We start from the raw sequence: 27,493 nt of genomic DNA, 5'->3' as shown, positions 1-27,493 counted from the left end.
AATCGTCTAACCCAGTATTCTTTAACTTGATTTTAAGGAGCTGATGGCTCATTGTGAATTGCAACAATGCCTGAATAACCCTACTAGAATTTTTGTGTATAAAAATGAATCATTTCAAGTGCAAGGTCCTGAGTTTGATCTCCGGTACCAAAATAAATAAATAATAAAAATAAAAATGAATCATTTATTACTGCCAGTGATGACCATTGAAAGTTTTTTTGTTTGTTTGTTTGGTACTGGGTATCGAACTCAGGACCTTGCGCTTTCGAGACAGGCAGTGGCACCACTGAACTAAATCCTGGGCCTGACCATTGGAAGTATTTAAACAAAATAAGTTGTTAATGAAGAGAGTAGAATATTAATTTTTCTATTTTTCTTTCATGTTACTTACATTGATATTTTCTTAGTGTTATTCAAAGCCTCTACTAAATGATATAATAGCATCTCTTCCTGCTAGTATCTCTTCTAATGTCGCTGAAAGTAGAATTTACTTGAGGAAGTTCATTCTAACAATGACTACAAAGTTCTTCACTTTTCAGAAGAATTTTTGGAATTTATTACAGTGTATAACATGTGCTTTTCATATCCCTGACTGAAATAAAAAGCAACTCATATTTTAAAAATAGAGCTGCTGGGGATTTAGCTTAGTCGTTTTGCTGCCTGCTGTGCAAGCTCAAGGACCCGAGTTTGATCCCTGGTACCCAAAAAAATCTGATAAAAAAACAAAAATAGAGCTGAATTTGTAAGTTTGTTTTGTTTTGTTTTGTTTTGCAAGGGGTGTTCACTGGGGAGAAGTATTCTTGAAGTAGTACTAGAATGTTTAATTTATCCATATACTAAAAACTGTATCCCATCCCACATCATACACAAAACTCAATCCTGGGCATATTAAAGATCTAAACACAGGAACATTTAAAAATTATAGTATAATATCGTCACAGCCTCAGAGTGGAGAAGGAAATTGTTTTTCCAGTCTCTTAAGTACTTCATTGTGGTGTAGGACATTCTTTTACTTAAGTGCAGTATGCTTATCAAACATTTGTACAGTACTGTTATCTACAGACCCTATTCAGGTTTCACCAGTTGTCACTCTTGTCACTACCCTCCACCCCTTTTGTGGTCTAAGAGCCAAACTAGAACCTCATTGAATTTTGTTGTAATGTCTGTCTGTGGTTGTTAATCTGGCACAGTTTCTCAGCCTTACCTTTCATGACTTTAACTTTTTTTTTTTAATCTTTTTGCTTTTTGAGACAGGATCTTGCTATGAAGTTCAAGCTGGCCTTGAATTCACTAGCCCAGGCTGGCCTCAAACTCCCAGGGATCCTCCTGCCTCAGCCTCCCAAGTGCTAGGATTACAGGCATGCGCCACTACACCCAGCTGTTTTGTAGAGTGCTGACTAGTTTTGTAGACTGTCTCAATTTTGGTTTGTTTGATGTTTCCTTGTGATTAGATTCAGCCTATGAATTTTTGTCAGTATCACAGAAGTGATATGTTCTCAGTGAATCCTCTCAGGAGACATGTGGTATCTATTTTTCTTAATCCTTTTGGTTAAAGTGTGGTACATGGCAGGTTTCCTCAATATAAACATGCTATTTATCCCTTTGTAGTTATCACATGCAGAAGTACTTACAAACCATGTAAATACCCTGTTGTTGTTTTATATAGTACCTTTGCCCACTAAGTTTAGCATCCATTGATGATTTTTTGAGTGCTATGACTATGATAGTCACCCATAATTTTCTAATTCAGTCATTCCTTCTGCATTGGTTACAACTCTACTGCAATGAGCTTTCCATTTCCTCCTTTGTTCATTTATTTCTTTTATGTTACTGTGCACTCAATAGATTGTTATTCTATGAATTACTATCTTTTACTAGCATATTTGCTTTGCTGCTTGAATTGTAGAATGCAATTTTTGTTGGTTTTGCTTTAAAAAAACCCCACACTGTACACACTTTACACTGTACATTCCTCTATGCTTGTTTGCACTGTTATTGAAAGGTATGCCATCAGCTGCCAGCTATGTTAGCATAGCCAGTGGTGGCAAACCTATGGCAGCCGGCTGTTTATCATTAAAAGCTCTAAAAGGTTTGCTATCACTGGTCATAGATGGATAATCTCTCACCTAGTTATTCTTTTCCAACAGACCCACCAACCCCCGTCCATAGTTATAATTTAGAAATAATATAAAAGGAGTAACTCTTTCTTGATTTTTACTCCAATTTGATAGAAAAGGATTTTGAAAGTTATGTGCAGGAAAATTGTGGTTAATGAAGAAATTTAGCAGTAATGTACCTAATAATTCACTGGGTTCTTCAAAAAAGCTGTAATTTCTAAGGGTAACTACAGTTATAGCTCCATGTGAGTTAGAGAAACTTTAAGGAAATATGTTTTCAATCATTTTCCGAAATTCTTTGTACTCACTCCTGAGATTATTACCTGTTAACTTGTAAGACCATTTTTCTTTCTTGGATTTAGAAGTGGACAAAAATAATTTTTTAAATGTCTCCCCTAAATTTAAAGAACCAATCCAAAAATGGGCATCTAAAATGAGTAGACACTTCTCAGATGAAGAAGTACATACAGTAAATGAATATATGAAAAAATGTTCGAGATCACTGGTCATTCTAGAGATGCAAATTAAAACCACACTGAGATTCCATCTCACTCTAGAAGGAATGGCTATCATCAAGAAGTCAACCAGTAAATGCTGGGAAAGCTGTGAGGAAAGAGGAATCCTTCTCCACTGTTGGTGGGAGTGTAAATTGGTACAACCAATATGGAAATCAATATGGAGATTCCTCAAAAAACTAAAACTAAAGGTTTCATTTGACCCAGCTATTCCCCTTCTTGGTATCTTCTGGAAAGAGTTAAATGCCTCATACTACAGCAATATATGCACACCCATGTTTATAGCAGCACAATTTGTAATAGCTAAATCTTGGAAACAGCCCATATGCCCATAAATAGATGAATAGATGAAGAAAATGTGGTTTTTATATACAATGGAGTACTATTCTATTATAAGGATATACTAGAGACATTTTTAGGTAATTGGATGCACCTTGAGACCATACTTATATGTGAAATCCGACACACGTTTAAATATCTCATTGTTTCTCTTGTATGAGGAACCAAAAGGATAAATAAGGACCAAAGTGGATGATAGATACTGGGAAATGGGAAGAAAATATTCAGATGAGAAGGGAAAAGGGGACTGGGGAGGGGGAAGAAAAGAGAGAGAGAAGAAGAAAAGAATGGAAGTTTAAAAAATGGAAACAAAGTTTTTGTAAATAAAGAGGGGAAGAAAGGTTGAAAGGAGGGGAGGGGAATGGGGGAAAAAAGAATCAAGATATATGATGTACAGGTACAAATTCCCTATGATGAATGTGATCATTATATATATCAAAAATGTACCAATAAATTTGTTTTTAATGAACAGAAAGCTGAAAAATTAAAATGCCAGTTAGGTGGAACTTTGAGTCCTATAGCAATGCATAGAAAATACCCAAATGACTGAACATTATCTACTTAGGAAAATAGTAAAGCCTTTATAGTGACAGATACACTTTCTTTCTCTAGCTTCTGAGAAATCCAAAAGTTGGGGTTTTTTATCTTACTAAATTCACAAAGATCAGATTAAAATGTTTCAGGCACAGCTGGTATAATCCAGTGTGTGTTTTAGGTTCTCAGCCTCTCCCAGTCAGTAGTGATACTGCTTTTGACCTACCATTCAGATTGGTTATTGTAGGAGTCTGGTAACATCTTTTGGTTACATTTAGCACAGTTGCAAAAGTAATTAGTCCATAGGATAGAAGTAGATCATTTTTCCTTTTGTTGTGAAAACTCAAAATAGAACTGACATTCTAAATTGGTGTAAGCCTTTTTTGGAGACAATAAGTTTGAAGCTTAATTGAATTACTACACATACTGTATATACTGCTTGCTATCAGTATTTTAATTTTGGTTTTATAGGTAGTGTATAAGTCATTAAGAATGTTTTTTAAAATACTTCCGATTTCTAAAAGTTTACAAAACAAGTATTTTACTGTATTTAGTAACATATTTTGCGCAACCAGTAAAAATGTGAAAAATTAGAAACCCTACCTTCAGTAAAAGCTCTAGTTCAGATTTTGAATTTGTGTCTTTTCTCAAACTAGCGATAATGTGTTATGGTACTCTTTTTTGGTGCTGGGGATTGAACCCAGTGCCTTCACACTGACCTACATTCCCAGCCCTTTTTTTAGTTTTTGTTTTTATAGTACTGAGTGTCAGTAAGTAGCTAAGATTCTCAGACTGGGCCCTGATTTGGGATTCTCATGCCTGCCTCAGCCTCCCAAAGTGCTGGGATTATAGGCATGTGCCACCATGTCTAGCATGTGGTATAATGCTCTTGCTACGCAAGGCAGTAGCTGAGAGCTGGAGCTCTTTGCCAGCCATAGGATTAGGAGTCTAAACATTCCATACACCACAGTTTACTGTGTTACTAAGCTGTGGTGTTTAATAAGTTAGGTGTGTTAGGTGTATTTTGAAAACAGCGAAAATCCTATAATCATTTAACCTTTTGAGACTGGTTTATTCAGATTTATTCAAGTTGTTGCATGTATTAATACTTTTTATTGCTAAGGAGTACTCCATTGTCTAGATGTATCACAGTTTTTCTGTCCATTCATCCATTCAGGTTAATTGTCTCCAGTGTTGGCACAATTAAGTTTTTTTGTTTGTTTTCGTTTTTTTGTACCAGAAATTGAACTCAGGACCTCATGTTTGCCAAGCAGGTGCTGCATGGCTGAGCTACATCCCCAGTTTTTGTGTGAACATGAGTTTGTATTACTTTAAAAGGATAGGTGGGAGTGGGACTGTTGTCTTGTGGTGTGTGCTTAGTTTTATAAAAAATAGCCAAACTGGGGCCGGGGATTTAGCTCAGTGGTTTCGCTGCCTGCTGCGCAAGCGCAAGGACCCGAGTTCAATCCCCGGTACCAAAAAAAAAAAAAAAAAAGAAATAGCCAAACTGTTTCTATACTAGATACTATTTTGCATTTCCCTCATAACATATAAGAGTTCCAGTTGTTTTGAATCCTCCTCTGCACTTGATGTTGCCCATCTTTATATTTTACCCTTTCTGTGCTGCGTGTAGTAGTATTTTATGAGTTCATTATTCATCTCCCTGGGGACCAATGATATTAAGCATTTTGGGGGTACTTATGTGTCCTGTGTATATCTTCTTTGGTGATGGATCTGTTCAACTCTTCTTGGTTACTCTTTTTTTTTTTTTTTTTTTTAAACTGATAAGTCTTAAGAGTAACGCCGGGGATCGAACTCAGGACCTTGCACTTGCCAGGCAGGCACCGGCAGCACTGAGCTTTTAAATCCCTGGCCCAACCATGTATATTTTAGATGAAAGTCCTTTATTGGATATGTTACTTTCTGATTCAATTTGAGTATCCTTTATCTGAAATGCTTTGGAACAAAAGTGTTTTGGGTTTTGGAGTGTTAGTATAAGCTTTACTGGTTAAAATCCCTAACCTGAAAAATCAAAATCCAAAACTTTTTGATCATCATGCCACCACTCAAAAAGTTTCAAATCCTGGGGCCAGGAATTTAGCTCAGTGGTTTTGCCACCTGCTGTGCAAGCGCAAGGACCCGAGTTCGATCTCTGGTACCAAAAAAAAAAAAGTTTCAAATCCTAGCCAGGTGTGATGGGACTCTTGTTTTGTCAGCACCCTGGGAGGCTGGGGCAGGAGAATTTCAAGTTCACCGAGGCATCTTAGTGACCTCAGAGACTTTGTCTCCAAATAAAAAATTAAGGGCTGAGGATATATCTCAGTGTATAGGCCCTGTGTTCAGTTCCCCATACCACCAAAAAAAAGTTTCAAATTTTGCAGCATTTCAGATTTTTGAATTAAGGATGCTGTTGTACCTGTACCGCTTTGCACCTTGATTTTTCATTCTCTTAATAGAGCAAAAGTTTTTAATTGTTATAAAGTCCGGCTTGTCAATTTTTAAAAAATGGATTGGAGTTTTGGTGTCATGACTAAGAATTTTTTTTGGCTAACCTTAGATCACTAAAATGTTCGTTTCCTTTTATGTATTTAATTTTAGTTGTATTTTTCACACTTGAGGTACAATCTATTTTGAATTAATTCTTGTGTAAAATATGAAGTCTAGGTTGAGATTCTTTTTTTTCCCCCTTCACATTTAATTGTTTCAATATTATTTGTTGAAAATAAGTCTTTTCTCCAATAAATGGTCTTTGTACCTTTGTTAACAACCATTTGACTGTGTATACGTGTATCAGTTCTCCTCTGTCAATTGTCTCTCTGATTATTAAACCTATACTATCTTGATGACTGTAACTTTATATAACAGTGTTCAAAAAGGTAGTTTTCAAACAAATTCTTGATCAAAATAGCCTAGTTTCGGGGCCGAGGATTTAGCTCAGTTCCGCCACCTGCCTTGCAAGCGCAAGGTCCCAAGTTTGATCCCCAGTACCAAAAAAAAAATCCTAGTTTCTTTGCCATTATGACTTCACAGTGCTTTGTTCAGAGCTCCTTCACTGAATTGTTATGTTTGGCTTGCTATTTAACCTCTCAGATACATTTTCATTAATAATTAATCATGTCAGAATAACATTTTCTTAAAATAGGTAATTCAGAACACTTATTGATGTTGTCTCTCACTTATTACATTAAAATTTCCTAAGAACTATTCAGGCCTCATGTTAAACCTTTTGAACTTAGACCCTTTTTCTTCATTTCTGTGGTTTCATTTATTTGTGACATTGTAAACACAATAAATTAGTTTTTTGTCAGTGTACCTAAATGCCTCTTACTTCTTCACCCATAAGAAATTTTCATGATTTTTTTTCACTGTAGAGTAAAAGATGTAAAATTGATTGTAAGAAAATGTTTATTTGTAGCCAGCTTGGAATCATTAAATGCATTAAATTATATATTTTATCTATATTCAGCTTGCATGTTATATTAAGCAATTAAAACGGTATTTGGGTGAAGAAGTGTAACTATCTTTGATAGCATTGAAAATGACTTGAAACTTGAAATTTTGAAATTGTATAATTTTGCATGTTTTTTATTCTAGCAGATACATGCTATGGAATATTTATACCTTCACTTCTATTTTAGGTACGTATAGCAGCAAAATTCATCATTCATGCCCCTCCTGGAGAGTTTAATGAGGTTTTTAATGGTGAGTATTTAATTTGTAAAACTAGAGCTCTGTATATCAACACTCTTCTTTTTAAAGCATTGTATTTTTTTTTTTTTTTGTACCAGGGATTGAACTCAGGACCTTGCTCTTGTGAGGCAGGTGTCTGGCACCACTGTGCTAAATCGCCAGCCCCGAAGCATTCACTTTTTAAAACAAAACTCTACCAAAATAAGCTAAGAAGAATGTGCAGAAAATTCTGTATTTTCTGAATTACAGTTTAAAACTTTTTTAATCTGGATTTTGTGATAGCTAGATATATTTATAATATATATGACAATTCTGACAAATTATTCTGTTTAAAAGAAAATCTGTTTTTATTACTGTGTAGAATATAGCCTTATTCTGGGAAAGTAGGTTTAGGGGATTTTTTTTGATAAATTGTTTCATTTAAGTAAAACTACAAGTAAATATTTCTTCAGTAGAACATTTGAATAATTTAAAAAGATAAGAATTATGATTGTAAAGTTCATTTTTTAAAACTTTCCTTTAAAGAAGAACCTACTAAATCAATATGAATGACCAATAAAAAGGGGGAAAATAATGTTAGTGCATAGAAAATGATAAAATATAAAAATCATTTGTTATTTAAATTATATCTTATGAATCATTTCACAGTATGCCTTTCTTTAGCCCTCATTGGCTAGCGTTTTATAATTATTCAGTCATAGACCAGAAATTTCAGCTATTGTGAAAGTGTCTTGGTTGCTATAAAGACTGACAGTATCTATTCCCCAGCAGCAAAGATGACAGATTTGAAAGAATCACGTAGAAAGTGGCCCACAGTAATCTCTTCAAAGAAGTTTTCACAAGTACTATAAATGTGTTATTATTTCTGCTGTGTGTATATTTGGTTTTTAACCTTTTTTTTTTTTTTTTTTGGTACCGGGGATTGAACTTGAGTCCTTGTGCTTGCGCAGCAGGCGGCGAAACCACTGAGCCAAATCTCCAGCTCATTTTACCATGTTTTTTAAATTAAAGGTGAATTTACACATGGTTCTTCAATTTTTAAACATCCTAGTCAGAGTATACTATTTAAAAATGTTTTTCAAGTTTAGTCACTCATTTTTGTTCATAGTATAAATATAATGTAATACCACCTCAGAAAAGATGTGGCTTGAAAACAAAAATATGAGGTTAAAATTAATCTTGAAAATTCTTTAAATCACCCACAAACTATAACATGATTTAGTACATAGTTACAATTTGCATTTCTTGTATTATTTTAAAACTTAACCACTGAGTACACATGTGGAAGAAGAATGAAAATCTACACTGTAGGGCCGGGGATTTAGCTCAGTGGTGCCACCACCTGCCTCTCAAGCAGAAGGACCCAAGTTCAATCCCCAGTGCCAAAAAAAGAAAAAAAGAAAATCTACACTGTAAAAAAAATTCTGGAAATTAAAATTTTTCTGCCGTTTAAGAGAACTATAAAATGTCATGTAGTAAGTGGAAGACTTGGAGACAATTAAAAAGTATTTTTGCCTCTTGTACTTTTTACTTATGGCCTGTACATAACTTAATACAGTTAATGGGGGATTAAAGAAGATAATCTCAGATTAAGTTCATATTTGATATGTAACTTGATAAATGGTAAAATTGCACTTAAGTCAGTAGCTCCTAAATTCCTTGAACAGCTCATAAGGCTAAAAATAAATTAGAGCCGGGTGTGGTGGCACAGCCCTCTAATCTCAGCACTCTGGGAGGCTTATGGGAGGAGGATGGCAAGTTTGAACCCAACCTCAGCAATTTTAACAAGACTGTCTTTAGGGCCAAGGATTTAGCTCAGTGGTTCCACTGCAAGCGCAAGGACCCGAGTTTGATCCCCGGAACCAAAAAAAAAAAAAAACCTGTGTCTTTAAAAATTTTAATAGACTTGGGGATGTATGTAGCTCAGTGTGAAAGCCCTGGGTTCAATTTCCAGTAGTGCAAAAAGGAAAAAAAAGTAATTCTAAGAAAACCTTCTTGTATAAGGCTCTTATATTTAAATGCCTTGCATATTTTTTAAATTAATCAGCAAGGTCCAAAAAGAATGTATGAGTCCTGGAAATTGGTTTTAAATTTGGGCATTTAAAATGAGCCATTAAATAGGCCTGGGGTAGAGAGTCAACTATGGAATGGGAGTGGGATATGGAATTTATCTAGTAACTTGGAGAGGGATTTTAGAGTTAAAAGGAATATTGTATTTAAAAGGAAAATTTCTTTTGAATTTGTTTATTTTTGTGACTTTTTTTGTTGAAAACTTTAGTGTCAGAATGATTCCAAGAGAATCAAACAATCTAAAAATCACAGCCATAAAATCTTAACGGTTCAGTGGATCCTACATGCTATTTTCTAGGCTATGTTAGAATCATTGAAAGATGGATTTTTGGTCTTCATTTGCAAAAACTCGTACCAGTAGGTCTGGGCTAGGGCTCTGAAATCTTTTTTTTTTTTTTCTTTTTTTAAAGCCTCCCACCCACCACTGTTTGATTCTGAAGTGTAACCTGGCACCACCACCCAATTCCCTCTTTAAGAGTAGCATTTTATTCTCTTCAAATTCTAAGATTTTTTGTTTCTTCTACTTTCCTTATGACAAAAGAATGCTAATTCTTTTCAAAGTAGAGGTTACCTGGATCAAATAGATGTTACTTTTAAATTATTCCTTGTTTGGAATTGAAAAAGATAACTACCATATGATACAATCATTATATTTAAAATATTGAAGATAAAAGAATCATTTATCAAAAAGAATTTCCCAATTTGGGGGGGGAGGAGGAAATAAGAATAACCATAATTGTAAACATCTGTGAGATTTAAATAATTTAGGCAGAAATGTCCATATTTTATTTCAAGTCAGTTAATTTAGAAATTCAGTACTGTTAATGATTTAGCAAAAGAGATTTTGGGGTTTTTTTGTATTTTGGGTTTTTTTGAGATAGGGTCTCACTGTGTAGTTCAGGTTGGTCTTGAACTCACAATGTAGCCCAGGCTGGCCTCAAACTTGTGGCAATTCTCCTGTCTCAACCTCCTGAGTACTGGGATTACAGGAGTGTTCCACAATACCTGACTTGAGAGATTTTGTTTGTTTGTTTGTTTTGGAACCCGGGATCCAGCTTGGGACCTTACACTTTTGAGGCAGTCGCCAGAACCACTGAGCTAAATCCCTGGCCCTAGAGATTGTTTTTTAAATCAGGCCTATTGCTGAAAAAGGTTATGTGAATATGCAATATTTTTTCTTTTGAAATGGCTTTATTATCTTTGTAAACATGATTTATAGTCATTTGAAAATTTTCTAATGTGCAAAAAGGAACTTAAAAATCCTACAAAATTCAGGCCAAGCATGGTGGCACATATGTGTAATCTTACTTGATCAGGAGAGTGAGGTAGAATCATAAGTTCAGTGCCATCATGGATAACTTAGCAAGATCCTGGCTGAAAATAAAATTTTAAAAGGGCTGGGAATGTAGCTCAGTGATAGACTGCTTGCCTAGCATATGTAGATCTCTAGGTTCAGTATATACTACCACCACCAAAACAAAGCAAAAAGACGCACACATGCACATGTACACACATGCTTGCGACACAAAATCTACCTTAGTTCTTCATCTGAACTATTTCCACATCTCTCAATATGCATAAAAATATATAAATATGCTAAAATTATACTGATTGAATTTCCCCTTCCTATTTATTATATTATGAATGCATTTCCATGTTTATAAATGGGTATCTACATTTTTAATGGCTGTTGGAATATATAAATCACTGTGTATAAGAACTATAGTCTTTACATATTTAACCAGTTTCTCAGTGGGAAATGTTTTGGTTATTTGGTTTTTTTTAATTAAAAAAATGATAAATTATTTTTATGTATTATATAATAGCAACTATGTAAAATAGCCAGATGCTTAATAAAAATAGTGAAAGAAAATACATCAAAAGACTAGAATAAAATTTTATTTACTGGTAAAACTATATGCAGTTTTCTTCTTTAGTGTTTTTTTAAGTTATTGGATTTTCCAGTAATACTTTTTTTGAGTTTATTTTTTAATGATAGTTAAATGTCTACGTAAGAATAGAGGCTAAAATTAGGACAGTATCATCTTGAAAATGTCTAGCCTCCTCTTTAAAATTAGGTCAAATTAAGAATCAACCAATGTAAGATTATTAAGTCAAAGTGAAGTTAGTTATCTGTTCTTTGAACATGACCTATCAAAGAACAGAAATGCCTATGTATATAGACTCTAATCACAAACTGTTATCGTTCTTCACTTTTTCTGTAGCACAAATTTAAAACTGATGATTGTGTCGTCAAACTAGGAGGCATAGTCCTCAATCTTTTCTGCAGATCTTATATCATCTTTCTGATGTAGTTTATCTCCATCTTAGTTCTTTGGAGATATAGTGCAGTATATCTGAATCAACTACTAAGAATACAAAATTGTGTGTATTTCTGTTTAATTCCATCTATTTTCTAACCAAAATCTTTTATTTTTTTAAAATACCATGTATATGTGTAGATATTTTGATCATTAAAATGACATTTTTTTTTTTGGTTACTGGGGATCGGACTTGGGACTTTGTGCTTGCAAGGCAGGTGCCGGAACTACTGAGCTAAATCCCTGGCAGAATGACATTTTGATCTTGCTTGCATTGGGGGGGTGTGTGTGTGAAATATATAACTAAAATAATCTGTATTCTTTATGTTCTCCAAACATAAATAATATAGAAAACATTTGTTTTACAGATGTTCGATTACTGCTTAATAATGATAATCTCCTCAGAGAGGGAGCGGCCCAGTAAGTATTTAATATTAACAATTAAAATGACATGGGAAAAGTTTTTTGTTTGTTTTTGATTTTGGGTTTTTTGGTACTGGGGATTGAACTCGGGACTTTGTGCTTGTGAGGCAGGCGGCGGCACCACTGAGCCAAATCCCTGGCCCCAGGAAAAGATGTTTTAAAAGTGGTATTTAAGTACTAACCCCTGATACAGAGATTTGAACATCAAATTATATGTAAAATATATGTAATTATTTATATATGTACTATATTTGAAAAGAATTGCATGTAAATACATACATATGCGTGAACACAGGCATTGAACCCAGGATCTTGTGCGTGCTAAGTGAGCACTCGAACTAAGCTACATCCCCAGCCTTAAAGGGAAATATTTCTGATTGCAAAAGTCACAACACACACACACACACACACACACACACTATAATATGAAATTGTCTATCATTGTATTTTTGACAGTGTCTTGAATACTCAGTTAATACATTTTGACATTTGTAAATTTGGATAAAATTAGTTCTTAAATGAAGATTGCTTTAATTTTTATGTAGATTTTCCTTTTTGTTAGGTTTGACCTTAATCCATTTTTAAGATCTTCAGGGGATGGGGGTTTATTTTATTCATCCATAAATACTAAACACAGTACCTAACAATAAACGTTCACTGAATTTTTGAGTGGTCCAAAAAACTTGGTGGTTGTAGCTCTCACGTATTATCTTTGGACCAGTGACCACAACAATGCAACTCACAGCTAGCTTAGATTTCAGAGAAATAATTTTCTCCTCCCTCTCAAAATAAAGTCTGGAGACCCATGTTTTAGGCTAACCAACTTCATTACTCTTTTGAAAATAATGAAATATTATATAACTTTTTAAGTGTCTTAGAATTTTTTTTAATCCATCCAATCAGCTACTTTTCTTCTAGCATACTGCTCAGTATATGGAATCCTTACTAATGGAGGACAATTCTTTCTAATTCTTGTAGAGCTGAAGGCTTTATTTTATAAATTTGACGTTTATGGTCAACCCTGCTCACAGTAGAGGTGTAATAGACTTTTGTATACACCTGATTTTGCTTCTGATTAAAATGTTATTTTTAAAAGCAGTTTTTATTGTGGAAAATGCACATCACAAAATTTACCATTTAGCCAGTAAGTGAACAATTGGCTCAAAGTACATTTATAAGTCCCCATTTCTTACCCCTGGCAACCTTACCAGTCTAATTTCTATAAATTCGACTACTCTAGATATTTAAGTGGAAGTGAAAGAATAATGATATTTGTCCTTTTGTGACTGGCTTAAAGTGCTTTATAAGAATTGGTTTAGTTTATACTTTGATTTTAGTTACCAACTTCTAAATAGGCCACGTACATCTAAATTTTTTTAAGCATTACTGACTTTTTTTTGTATGTTCAAGGAAGAATAATTTTCTTTATAAGAGCACATAGTATGTTGACAAAATTGTTTTATTGATTCAAAGAAAATACTTAACAACAGCACTTTAAAAATTTATTTCCTCTGAGTTCTGTGTTAAATAAGTGAATGGGTTTCATATAGGTGCAACAATTAGTGGGTGTTTTTTTTTCAGTTTAGAAACAAAAATTTGATTCATTGGATTTTTTAGAATAAATTTTAGTGAAAATGAGAAATATCCATAATTTTCTAAGTGATGTGAAGTAGTCATATATTATTTGAATCAAGATGATTAAAAGTATTTGAATTTTCTTATTCATCCTGATTGACAGTTATTATGTTTAATTTAAATAAGCAGGATTTGTTCTAAAAGAAATTTGTGACCTACATTTCTTTGATTATAAACCAATTTCTTGGACAACTCTGGTATCCACCTAAGTAGGCACACTGAAGTAGGAAATATGATACTTTGCTCTCTTAAAGGAAATGAGAACTTCCGGAAATAAGAAACTATGGTATAAGAAGATCATATTTGTAGTATATGACCCCAAGTAAAACCAAACATCAAAGCCTTTAACATACATTTCAGATTTTCTTGAAAGTATTTATATTCTCAGTTGATGTTTGCTGCGTAGATGAACTAGTAGAGAAAACAATTGTTGACTTCATATTCTTTGTATATAATTTCTTAAAACTAGGGCTGGGGATTTAGCTCAGTGGTGCCGTGCCTACCTCACAAACACAAGGTCCCTGGTACAAAAAAAAAAAAACCAACCAAAAAACCCCAACTAATTATTGAGATCATTTTGTAGAAATCTAAAGGTATCTGTGAAGTGCAGAAATATCCCCTCTAAACTAGGGAATGAATTTAGAATGATACTACTCTGCTTCAGAATGTCCTCTCTGTGAAACAATTTTTGAACAAAATAGTGTTACTCAGTTTTTTCCCTTGACTTAGTTCTAAATTACTTTTGAAATACTCAAACTTGAATTTACTCTCTTCATTATTTTCTCCTCACTAGGACAAAATATCTAATACACACAAATTAAAGGAGAAGAACTTTACTTTGGCTAACAATTTTTAGGGGATTCAGTCCATAGTCAACTGGCTCCAAGGTAGGAAGGGCATGATGGAAGTATCTGGCAGAGGAAAACTGCTTGCATCATGATGGCCAGGAACCAGGCAGTAAAGAGAGGAGCTTTAGATGGAGATAAATCCTTCAAGGTCATACCCCCGTGATCCTGAGCCAGTCAATCATCAAAAGGTCTCACCTCTGAGACTTTTAAGGGACATTCTAGATTCATGCCATAACATTCTACCCCAGGCCTTTGGAAGACACATGTCTATGTCTGTATGCAAAATGCATTTAGTCTATCTCTTAAGAGTTGTCCAGAGTTTTAATAGTTCTGGCATTACATTGAGGCAATACTCTTAAGTGAAATGAATAGGACACACATGTAGAAATACCGAATAGTTTCTCTGGTGTGAGAAACTGAAAGTGTAAATAAGGACTAAATGTATAATAGGTCATGTGAAATAGGAAGGAAAGGGGCAAAGGGGAAGGAAGTGGGAGGGCTAGGGGAAAGGATAGAAGGGAATGGGATTAATATGAGAAAATGGAAAAATAGGAACAAATCTTTGTAAATAGGGAGGACTGGAGGGGTTGAAGGGAGGGCTGGGCAAGGGTGAAAAATAAGAACCAAGAGAGACTATGTAAAGGTGCAAATTTCCAATGATGAATGTCATTATATTGTATACCTAAAATGTACCAATGATTAGAATGAATAATTGATAATGTAAAATAGGAAGAAAAGGTCCAAAGGGGTAGGTGTAGTGGGAGGGCCAGGGGAAAGGAAAGAAGGGAAAGGAAAAAATGATGAGAAATGGAAAAAATGGAAATAAAGTCTTTGTAAATAGGGAAGGGTGGAGGGTGTGAAGGGAGGGCTAGGAATGGGGAAAAAATAAGAACCAAGATGCATTATATAAAGGTACAATTCCCAATGAGAAATGTAATTGTGTTGTATACCTACAATGTACCAATAAAAGAATTTAATACAAAAAAAAAAATAGTTCTGGCATTGCCGAAATTTCCAAGTCAGAATTCTTCTGTGATACGCAAGGTAAACTCTTAGCTGTGGGCCCCTATAAAAATCAGAAAGTTAAACACTTTTTTTTTTTTTTTGGTACTGGAGATCGAACTCGGATCCTTCCGCTTGCAAGGCAGGTGGCGGAACCACTGAGCTAAATCCCCGGCCCCTAAACATTTCTAACATACAATGGCAAAGTATAAATATTCCCATTCCCAAAGGGAGAAATAGAGCGATAGAAAGGAATCAGACCAAAGCAAGACCAAAACCCAGCAGGATAAACACTAAATGTAGTTCTGTGTCCAGCACCCGGGGCGAATTGTGGTGAAATGTAAACTCCAGAGGGCTTGGGAAACCCCTTACCAATCCACTACCAGTTGCAGCCATCCTGACCTCTCTTTTGGGATGGCTATACTCACTGTCTTCAGCTTTTCTCAGGAGACATTGCACATGCCTGGCTTCTCCAACTTCCTGCGGTCTCCACTGCACTTCTCGCTTCACTTTCCCAGTTTCATGCACTGCCCTCTCAGGAGTGCATTGACTGCCCTCCCAGACCTTCTGAAATCTGGGTGGAAACTTCCCTGACTGTACAACTCTTAACTGTTGCATGCCCAGCCTGCAATACGTGGATGACTCTATGGTCTTCCTTGAGTAATAGCCCCCTTGAATCACGGCTGCAGATGCCTCTTAAGTATCTGGATTCTGAGCACTATAAACTGAATCCGCAGGTACCAATTCTATCATTAGTAGCCCTTTTTGAGAAGAGTGCCCTGGGGCTCTCTTCTCAAAGTAAAGTCTTTCACCTTTGCACCCTTGAAAGTGTGAGGGCCAGATCTTGCTGATTCCTCAGATACCTTCAAGGCATCTTCCTGTTGTCTTGATGCAAAGTACTTGGCTTATTTTTAATGCTAATCTTTTCAATAACCATGCCTAAATCGGTAGGGTTTCCTTTCTGGGGATACTCTATACTTTTCAAATGGGTATTTTGCTTCCTATTTTCACTGTTAAGTCTGACTGAAAGCAGCCAGAAATGGCTAGGCCACATCCTGAACAATGGGCTCCTTTGAAATTTCCTCCACTAGATCAGTCTGCCACCCTTCATCTCAGTCTCCCACAATATCTCAGGACATGGGCAAATTGTAGACAAATTTTATGCCAGAATGTAGCACACATGGCTTCCAGACCAATTGCCAGTGGAATCCTTGTTCCCAACTGAAACCATTTGAGCCTGGCCTTTAGTATGTACACATTTCTATTAGCATTCTGGTTTTCTGAACTTTGATAAGAATTTTCCATCAGGCTCACCTTAAAGCATTGTAGGGTTTAGCCAGCATCTTCAGAGCTTTCAAATTCTTCCTGCAGACTAGTTCCTCTGAACCACATGGTCAGGTATGGACACACCTCATCTTTACATCTGGTGTCAGAATTTGTCTTAGCTCCTTTATTCTCACTGGGACACAAACCTTACACCCACAACTTAAAAGAAAGAGTGGTTTATTTGGGCTCATGGTTTTTAGAAGATTCAGACCATAGTCTGCTGACTCCCAGGAGGGGTTTGGTGAAGTCTGCTCATATTATGGTGGTCAGGAAGCAGAAAGCTTAGAGAGTGACAACAGAGGGAGATAATACTCTTCTAGGCCATGCCCCTGGTGCTCTGCCTCTTCCGATTAGTCCCCACCTTCTAGGAACACATGTAAGTATGAGAGCCCTCTGACCCAGTCACCTTCCAAAATCCTCACCTGTGAACACAGACTTTGGGGGACATTCTAGATCCAAACCATAGCAGTTACTTATCATTAAGCCTGACCAAAATTCATAACATAAATTTAAAAGGCGTCACAAAAACATTCAGAATGTATCCTGGTGCAGTTTTGCTGGAGAAAGCCTATAGCCATAAATTTTTTCTTCAGTTGCCTTTTTTTGTTGTTCTTTTTGTTTTGTTTTGTTTTGGTTTGGTTTCTTTGGTACCAGGGATCGAACTCGGGTCCTTGTGCTTGCGAAGCAGGCGGCGGAACAGTTGCTTTTTTTTTCAATGTTGAATTTCTTTTTGATACCTATTTACACATACAAGTACTTTTCTTCCTTCTTCCATCTTTGCCCTGTTGCTTCATCTCTTTTCATCTTTTTCCTTTTCTTTTTGTAAAGTTAAAAAAACAAGACTATCATGATTCTAACAGGATATCCTAAGTACACAGACTCAGTATATTTCAAAGTAAATTTAGACTTACTGAAGAGTTGGTACTGTCAAATCTAGAACACTTTGAAATATTCATAAATAGCTTTTTTCAGTGGACAAAATAATGCTATACTTTACTAAGATTATGAAGTAAATAGCCTCCTAGGGATTTTCCAGTGGGTAGCCAGACGTGTATGAAATAAAATATAACTATAGAGACATATCAACGGCCTGTAAACACCAAGGGAAGAATATTGATTGATTGATTGATTGGTACCGGAGATTGAACTCGGGACCTTGCACTTGTGAGCCAGGTGGCGGAACCACTGAGATAAATCCCCAGCCTGAAAAATTTTATTTTTTATGTAGAGGTAGTTCTTGAACTGATTCTTAAATGATGACTGGAGTTTCAGTATTGAATAAGAGAAATGATGTGACTAAACTAAGGAGAAAGCATGGAGAAAAGTATCAGATGTGATGTAATGAATGACTAGTAGTAAAGAGTGTAAAAATTGATAGTAATAGGTAACTTAAGAATGGATGATTAGGCTACAGAACTCTACAAGGGCAAGGAGACTGCTGCTTTCACTGTGTCCAGGGGAGTGGTCAGCATATAGTAATAAGACCTTTGTAAATATTTGTGTGGATGGAGAGGTAGGTGAGTGAATGATGAGGGGGTGCGTAGAGTTTTCTGTATAAGTACCACATGCTAACCAGTTGTGCCACTGGAGCTCAGAGTTTTCTAAACAGAAGGAACTTTAAAAGTCATCTGTCTCATCTACACCGTTGTTTTTATAGATGAGAAAAGTGGGACCCATTTTTATAGATAAGCAAGACCCATACTAACTAATAATAAGGTTGGGATAAAACCCAAATATTCTGACTTCTAGGTTAGTGAGTTCTTTTTCACTGTGTTACATAATGTCAACATTTAACTTGCTTCAAGCATTCAAGATAAAATTTTACCCATTTCTTTTGTTTTGTGCATTACAAGTTTTCTAATCATCTTCTGTTCTCTCCCCACAACTTGGAGGGGGGTGGATTTGATATTATGAGCAGTAAAAGGCTCTTGGGCCAACCTGAAACCACATTACTATTTAAATATGGGATTGCCTCTCAGCCCTTTGGCTAAGATCAAGTGTATTTAAATATGGCTTTTATTAGAAGAATGAATGCTTGGGCCGGGGATTTAGCTCAGTGGTTCCGCCACCTGGCCTGCAAGCACAAGGACCTGAGTTCAATCCCCTATACCAAAAATAAAAAATGAATGCTGAATTCTAACAGACTTAGTTTACAAGTATACTTTTGAAATGAATCACTTAAGGGGGAATAAGTGCCTGACTACAGTGAGACTATTCTTAGGAAAATTACAATTTTAATGAATTAAGGAAACAGTGAATAGCTACTGCTTTCTCCCACTCATATGCTTCTATATTTACCGACCTCTTTCTTGAACATGCAGTGTCAGGCATTTGACAAATGGTAATTTAATTCTTCTTTGCTATATTTATATGTATTAGTCTCCTTTAACTCATTGATAATGCTTTGCTCAACAAAACATTCCTTTTTGGGGGAGACTCAGGCTAATACAGTAAGTCCCCGACTTTTGAATGAGTTCCATTCTGTGAGAATGCTTGAAAGTCAGACTTGTTTGTATCTGACTGAGTGAATCTTAATCAGTATAGTACACCTATGAAAGTTCACAACTCTAGTGTTTGTAAATTGGGACTTACTATACCTAAAAAATCAGTGGACATCTAGGCATCCAGAGTAATTTGAAAAAGCTTCCAAGTAGATTAAGTTTGGAGACAAATTCTTAAGTTTTAAAATTCTGTCTTTTCTAATAAGTGGAAATAATTTCTTAATTTACAGATTTAGTAGAATACAGTGTGATATTTATGTAATTTTTAGACAATCTGTCATGCTATGAGAGTTTTTCCTAGACATTATTACATAATTATCTGGTAATGCATTATTTACTCATGTGAAAGTAGAGAGCCTTTGTTCTCCAGTCTGTCTCATTTTTTAGCTTAGACTCTAGTTCTAACATGGACATTTGCAATAGCCTAACTGCCTTTTCTGGATCTGTTTGTTCTGCTGCCCAATTTGCTATTCATATTACTGCCAAATTAATCTTTAGAAGTACTTTTTTGGTTTTGTTTCTCAAAAAGCTTTTGTGACTTTGTAATTATTCCATCATTCAAGGCTTATCAGTTCAATTCAGTAACTATAACTGACTGAACATATGCTATGTGACAGGCGTATTGAACTGGGTGCTTTCTGGTCCCACTAGTTGAAATAGTCTTTTCTTGCCCTTCATTCCAGTTTCTACAAGATCAGAACCTAAGTTTTTTAAGAGCATTTCTCATTATCACATCCATCGTAAAACTAGCCTGAGGTCTCTTCTCTTTAGTTTTTCTTTCACAGAATTAAAAAACATATATATATATTTATTCTTTACAGTGCATTACTAGTAATTTTCTTATGGTACTTTCTACCTTGTGTTATGGTTATATTCTTCCGTTCTCTCTTTTTATTCTGTTTTAAGTCCTTTGATCATAGTATGTCTCTTACTATCATAGCATCTAGTCTGTTTCCTGGTTTTTTAAATTATATGGTACTTGAATAATTAGATATGAATCAATAATCTTTACCTTCGGGGTTTTGAATGAAAAGGTCAGTTATATTTACTGTCCAATTTTACATTGCGAAACATTGAAGGCTGGATATCATGAATCAGTTTTTGAAATAGTCCTAAGCTGGACATGGTGGTACACTCCCAGCACTCTAGAAGGCCAGGGCAGGAGGATGGCAAGTTTGAGCTCAGCTTGAACAACTTAGCAAGACCCTCTCTCAAAATAAAAAGTGCAAGGCCAAGGATTTAGCTCCGTGGTTCTACCACCTGCCTCCCAAGCATAAGGACCTGAGTTTGATCCCTGGTACCTAAAAAATAAAAAGTGCTTGGGATGTAGTTTAGTGTGAAGGTCCTGAGTTCAATCCCTATTGACAACAACAAATAACTAAATGTAATAAACAGCTATATCTATGTTGTGTTTATAAATAGTGTAAGATCATAGCTGGCTGTGGAGGCACATGTCTATAATCCCAACACTAGGGACACTGTGGCAGGAGAATCACTACAGGTTCGAGGCCAGCTACTTAGTGAATTCAAGGCCAGCCTGAACTGCATAGCAAGACACTATTTCAAAAATAAAAAAAAGGAGACTCTTGGCCATGTACAATATAGGAGACTTTTATTGAAAGGTGAATTGTTTGTGATTTTTTCAAAAGTTAACACTGTTTTAAATATTGGCCTTTTTCTTTTTTAGTGCATTTGCACAGTATAACTTGGATCAGTTTACTCCAGTAAAAATTGAAGGTTACGAAGATCAGGTATGTTTCATATAAACATAGAATCTGACTATTCTTTGTTTCTTTTAATAACTTTTAAATTACGCAAGAATTGTGAAGTGCTATGTTTAAAGATAAAAACATTCTTTTTAATCATGCCATTTACTGGCAAAGTAATTGAAAACTTTTTGTTGAGATTATTAATACTGTTAGCAGAAAGTCCCTTTTAGACAGACATACTCATGTAATTCTCTGAAGATTTTAGAAAATAATTGCTTTAAATCTACTTTCTTGTTTTTTATAGGAAAAAATATCAATCCTATATTAACTCAAAATCTAGAATATATATTAGTAAGATTTATATCATAATTTGATTGCTCTGGAATTCTGCAGTTCTTCATGTGAGTAATTTAGCATTTAGTAATTATTAAATCTTTTCTTTCCAAAATGCAGTTAAAATTGCTAAGCTTAGAAAAGCCAGAACAGGTCACTAGCTTTTTATTTTAGTTTAGAGTTACTAATAATCGAATGGTGATTGTAGTATTCATATCATGCTTACTTGAAGTACAACTTATATAAAGCTATATGAAGAGGGAACTGGTAGGGAGAATATAAGAGAAAATGGTTAAGAAAGAATACAAGAGAAAATTCTTAGTGGCTAATTATTCCAAAGCTTGTGTTTGCCATTGTTCATTTATAATATGTAGTTTTGTAGTTACAGGAGAAAAGAACTAAACAAAAGATAACTTGTAACTGAAGGGTCTATATGTAGATATGCATGTGTGTATGTATATATATAAAACTATAGTGTTTCATTGTATTGATCTTCTAAATTCATTTTGTCTGGAGATTTGGGTTGGTTTTTTTTCCAAGTTTTAAATTTTTTTTTCTGTTTTTGATTACTAGTATGAACAGTGGTATATTGAATTTCTTTGTACCCCTGATCACATTGACAGTTGTTTTCTTGGAACAGATCCTAAAAGAAAATTCGGTGGGTTAGAAAGTGCATCTTTTTAAAATGTTGGATAATTTCCAAAGTCATTTTATAAACCTAGCATAATTTTTATTCTTAAACCTAAAAAGATAAAACCAAAAAGATAAGTAGCATACTGATTTCACATCTGACTATTGATTTTTAAAACTTTAGGATATTAACAAATAGGATCCAGAAATATATCAAAAGAATAATATAACAAGACTGAGCAGAGCTTTTTATAGGAATGCAAGAGTGGTTCCATGTAAAGGGAATCAATATATTGGTCTCAGTAGATTGTGAAAAGAGCTTTTGAAAAGCCCGGCAACCATTTCTCATGAAAAACAAAAACTCTTAAGTAAAAATGTAGACAAAAATTTGTTAAATACAATTGTTTAACAAAAACCAATAATGTCAACTACAACTCTAAAACAATTTTAGTTAAAATTAAAAATTAGCTATGCCTACTTATTATGTTATTAATTATAAATGAAGTTGTAGCAGAGAAGATAAGAGAATGAGATGAGAACTTAATGCTAAGAATATAAGTCTCAGGGGCTGTTGATTTAGCCCAGTGGTCTGCTGCCTGCCTCACAAGTGCAAGGTCCCGAGTTCGATCCCTGGTACCAAAAAAAAAAAAGAATAGAAGTCTCTTTGGTGCTATGATTTATATAGTTAGTAATACCAAGAAACTGTATTAATTTAACCCCCAACTAAAAAGCTACTGGACATAAAAGAATTTGGTGAGATGTTTGTATTTAAGGTAAGTACTGTATACAACACTTATTAGCTGTTCTCTGTTGCAGCAAGTAAGTACCTAAAAGTAGAAATAAGGGGTTAAGGTGCAGCAGGGAATTTCATTTAAAGTAATGGCAAAAATTATAGATTAATTTAGAAACAGATTTATCAAGAAATAGGATCATGAAGAAATCAATGGTTAACCTTATAAAACAAGATCTGAATAATGGATTGCATCCCATTCGTGGAAACAAATTATTTGAAAACTAATAAGTAAATTCAATGTAACTTCAGTTAGAATCCTGATCAGTTTTTAGATCTATTAGAAATCAGAGAAATGTAGTTAAAATAATATCCATCAAACTAAAAAAGGAATTGTAATGCCTGTTGATGGTGGTGATATGGAGGGAAACATATTCATGTTTATAGAAATGTGGGTTGTCACAGACAGATTTTGGAAAGCAATCCAATTATGTATTAAAAATATATAAACCTTTTACCTGCTCTCTTTGTCACCACTGCTGGGAATCTATCCAGTAGAATTAAAAGCATTCTTATAGCACAGTAGAATAACGATGGTTGACAACAATTAAATATATATTTCAAAATAGCTAGTGGAGGGGATTTTGGATGTTCCCAGCACAAAAAAATGGTTAATGACTGAAGTGATGGATATGTTTATCATTGCACATTTATACATGTATTTAAGTGTTATTGTGTGCCCAATCAATATGTACAATAATTGTATTAAAGTTTAAAAAGAGAAGTATCCATTGGAAATTAAAACACCAGTATAATGGACCGGGGACATAGCTCAGTGGTGCCGCCACCTGCCTTGGAAGTGCAAGGTCCCGAGTTCGATTCCCGGTACCAAAAAAAAAACAAAAATAAAAAAACACCAGTATATTAAAATATATGTACAACAATATATATTTCACTGTTTTTATTGGTGCCCTTTCTTACAAAGAGAAAACAACCTGGAAATATATTTTTAAAATAAAGTTTTGTTGCCTGTTTATTTATAAAAATAAAAGTTTGCAGTTTGTAAAAAATAAAGTAGTTTATAAAAAACAAAAGCAGATATTTGAGAGTAGATGAGCGTGTGGGCCCCATAGCAAGGTGGGGCTCACTGAAGAGCTTCTTCACTGGCTAAAACCATTCTTGTAACCACTCTACTGAAGGTTATCATCAGTTTCTTAGTTTTGAGGAACTTGAGATTAATATTAGAAATAGTAAATGTCTGTTAGTTCTCAAAAGGAAATAACTGGTTGCCACCATTGTTGTGTAGAGTGCATTTTTTTCCCTACTGGGTAACCAGAAGTTACATTGATAGCAAATCTGATCTATCCTGAATGAAAATAGCCTCATTGTCTTTATGCTGTACTTATTTGAAGTATTATAGTTGTACTATATAACTAGTTGCTTAAAGTAAAATTGTTTTAAGTTTTAAGGAGAAAGCTTAAGGGAACATATATTAATATGGATGAGTACTTAATGTTGTTTTAAATACTTTTTTCACAAATTCATTCCATCGTTGAAGGTATTGATAACAGAACATGGCGATTTGGGAAATGGAAAGTTTTTGGATCCAAAAAACAGAATCTGTTTCAAATTTGATCACTTAAGAAAGGAAGCGACTGATCCAAGACCCTATGAAGCAGAAAATGCAGTTGAATCATGGAGAACTTCTGTAGAAACTGCACTGCGAGCGTATGTAAAAGAACATTACCCAAATGGGGTCTGCACTGTAAGTCAAGGGCAGCTTTTTCCTTGTTTGTTATACATATATGGCTGAAATTTACAGTAACTTATAACTTACTACTCTTTTTCCTAAGACTCTTTACTATTTTTTTCAAAAATGAACTAATATATTATTACAGCCAAAAATTGAAAACTGATTATATCTTCAATTAAATCCTAATAGGAATTCTAAGACAAAGGAGAAATGATATGAGATTCTTTAATCTCATGTTTATGATTCATCTCCATTTTAAATTACCTTTTAACTTACAGAAATCTGAGAACCAGTAAAATTATTTGGAAGTGAAATTATGTCTGTCAGGTAAAAGGGCCAGAAACCAAGACCAGACCAGGCCACAACAAGCCTTTATTAAGGGAATAGATCTGCTGGGCTGTCTCTGAACAAAGGAGAGACAAAAGCAATATGGCTGGGGCAGGGAGAGTCTTTTATAGAGACTGGGGTGGGGTTTGTAGGGGCTGAGGCGGGGTTGAGTGAGGTACTGACTAGGGAATGGAGGAGCCGGTGATGTCACTGGGTGGTAGGAGGTGAGCAAGTATTAGGTTACTTTCTAGGCAGGAACCAGGGGCATGCTGGGAAGAAGGGTTTATTCTTTGGTGGGAGCAACCATCTTGGCATGACATCACACAGGGGAGGGGGCAAGGGAGGATAGGAAGAGGGCAGCTACTGTATATAATAGCTGCTGAGGTAGTGGGAGACCTATCAATGTCCTCAAGTATTTTATAGTCACGTTTCTTGTGTTTTTTACATGATTCTTTCATAGATTTAACTTACTGTTTTATGGGCAAAAAATGGTAGAAAGTATGTGTGCCTTTTGTTTCTGAACAGTGATAAGATTGTATCCAGACAGGCTCCTCAGCATCCTGAGTTTGTGCTTTGTGAGACCACTCTGTAACTGCAGTGATCTTTTCAAATAAGATCTTGAAAATCCTGTCCTTGAACGCTTTCAAAGATTTCCTGTTGCCCTTAGGGTAGAGTCCAAACATCTGAACTTGGCTTAGAGAGCAGGAGGACTGGCCTTCTGCTTACCTCTCCAACCTAAAGTTACCACACATCAGTTTGTACCTGCTTTCCCAACATAAGGCTTAATATCACCAGTAGCACTCTAGCTCTTTCTCAGAAGTTTCCTATGAGGAGAAAATTTTTTACAGTCCTCTCAAGAATGATTATAGAAATATAGAACAAAAATAAATACAGCAACATAGGAACGAGGGAGGGATGGGAGAGAAAAGGGAAGTAACAAAAACTAAGATGTGTTATGTACACATACCAATACCCTATGATATAATCATTATATACTACAAACATACACTAATATTTTTAAATTCTAAAATATACAACAACATAACCTAAAATAAACTAATAAATTCTTTCAATTGAAACTTTTTAATTATAAGGGCCAGGGATTTAGCCCAATGGTGCTGTACCTGCCTCACTCGCTCAGGATCCTAAGTTCAATCCCCAGGACCCGGGGGAGGGGGTGCGGGGAGGGGGACAACACACGACAGACAACTTGTTAATTAGGATTATTTTAGAGAAATATCTCAGTTACAAGTAAGGGAGTGACTTAAGTTCATTTTTTCTTAGGGATTGAAAGGCCCAAATTACACGCTATTTTTAAAGTAATAGGGAAGAGGTAAAATAACATAGAACATCATAAACATTCTCTTAATGACCTTTCTCAGTTATGAGTACATTAACTTCCTAACCCTTAGAAATTTTAAAATAACCTCAGAAATGGCAGCCCCTGAGATTCCAAAAATGATAATCAAAACCTAGGTACAGTTTTTACTTGAATGGAAATAATTACAATGGTATCTGTATGTTTAAATAAATTTCCTGCTTAACAATCCTTGTGTTTGGAATGAAAGTATGGTATATCATGGATATAAATATTTTATAGTAAAGTTGATTTTCTACAGTAAGTTTTGCTTTATCAATTGTGAGCTCCTCTGTGATTTAATAATTTGCCTAGATGTACATATTTGATAATGTGTTTTTCCAGTTACTATTTAGAGTGAGGACCTACTTTGTATCCTTTTATGTACTTCTTCCAAAATACTGTACACTGCAGTATATTATAGATGGTTAAACTTAGGCATTCATGGCACTAAGTTCTCATTCTTGATTTTGCTTTATTTTTTTTTCACCAATAAGGTGTATGGTAAAAAGATAGATGGACAGCAAACCATTATTGCATGCATAGAAAGCCATCAGTTCCAAGCGAAAAATTTTTGGTAAGTTAAACATTTGTGTATTGAATTTTGGCATTGTTTTTATATATATGTGTGTATTGTATTTATATTTTTATATATATATATTTACACACACACACACACTTTTTTTTTTGTTCTGGGGATCGAACTCAGCACCTTGTGCTTGTTTATATTCTTTGTAGTTCTTGGATTTGTGATTAGGGCTAAACCTTATTTATGTATGATTGAACAAAATAAATATGATATAAAACTTCAGCCTCTTGGAAAAAGAAGCTATTTGTTCCATAATCAGCCTAATTATTAAAGGTAGCAATAAATCTGATGACATTCATTGAAAATAACATAGGAGAGCATAGTGTTTTTGGAGAGACCAGCAGGCAGAAACCTGAGAGCATGTGATGTGTGCATGCAAGCAGACCAGTTGGCAGGCCCATGTGCTCACTCTGAGAAGAGGGTGTTCCTTAATGAAACTTATGAGGGGGAGGAGGAGAGGGGCAATAATAAAAAAAACAACAATTCTTTTGTGAACTTGGGAGCTCCAAAGATGTTTTTATGGAGATTACTTTGTGTTTGGTTGGCTAATATGACAAAGTAAAATTACAATTGTGCCTTGTAATTTTGCATACAAATTTTACTGTTACTCCTCCAGAAAATCTAGCTTCCTAAAGTACTGACTTGCCCTATTAAGCTTCAGTATTTGACAAGTTGTTGATCCTTTTTTTCTTAGACAAGATTATTTCTGCGATATTGCCTGTTAAAAATTCTGCGATTCTCCAA

The 27,493-nt window shown here is 34.8% G+C and overlaps 1 protein-coding gene across 2 annotated transcripts in view; it reads left to right on the top strand.

The window, feature by feature from the left end:
• Positions 1-27,493, top strand: part of Capza2 (capping actin protein of muscle Z-line subunit alpha 2) — a 51,931-nt gene that overhangs the window by 11,485 nt on the left and 12,953 nt on the right. The window contains exons 2-6 of one of the 2 annotated variants that reach the window (XM_004865262.4): positions 7,144-7,207; positions 11,955-12,006; positions 21,009-21,072; positions 24,282-24,488; positions 26,658-26,737. In XM_004865262.4, the coding sequence (XP_004865319.1) occupies positions 7,144-7,207; positions 11,955-12,006; positions 21,009-21,072; positions 24,282-24,488; positions 26,658-26,737 (467 nt within the window). Of the gene's footprint in view, positions 1-7,099; positions 7,208-11,954; positions 12,007-21,008; positions 21,073-24,281; positions 24,489-26,657; positions 26,738-27,493 lie in introns of those variants that run through there. The other variant, XM_087204608.1, reaches the window with a different exon arrangement.

Source organism: Heterocephalus glaber, unplaced genomic scaffold, assembly GCF_053883595.1.
Source record: "Heterocephalus glaber isolate CG9 unplaced genomic scaffold, H.glaber_assembly_v1.0 deba00000546, whole genome shotgun sequence".
NCBI classification, from domain to species: domain Eukaryota; kingdom Metazoa; phylum Chordata; class Mammalia; order Rodentia; family Bathyergidae; genus Heterocephalus; species Heterocephalus glaber.
Note: the sequence above shows the minus strand (reverse complement) of the source record. Positions and strands in the feature narration are given on the sequence as shown.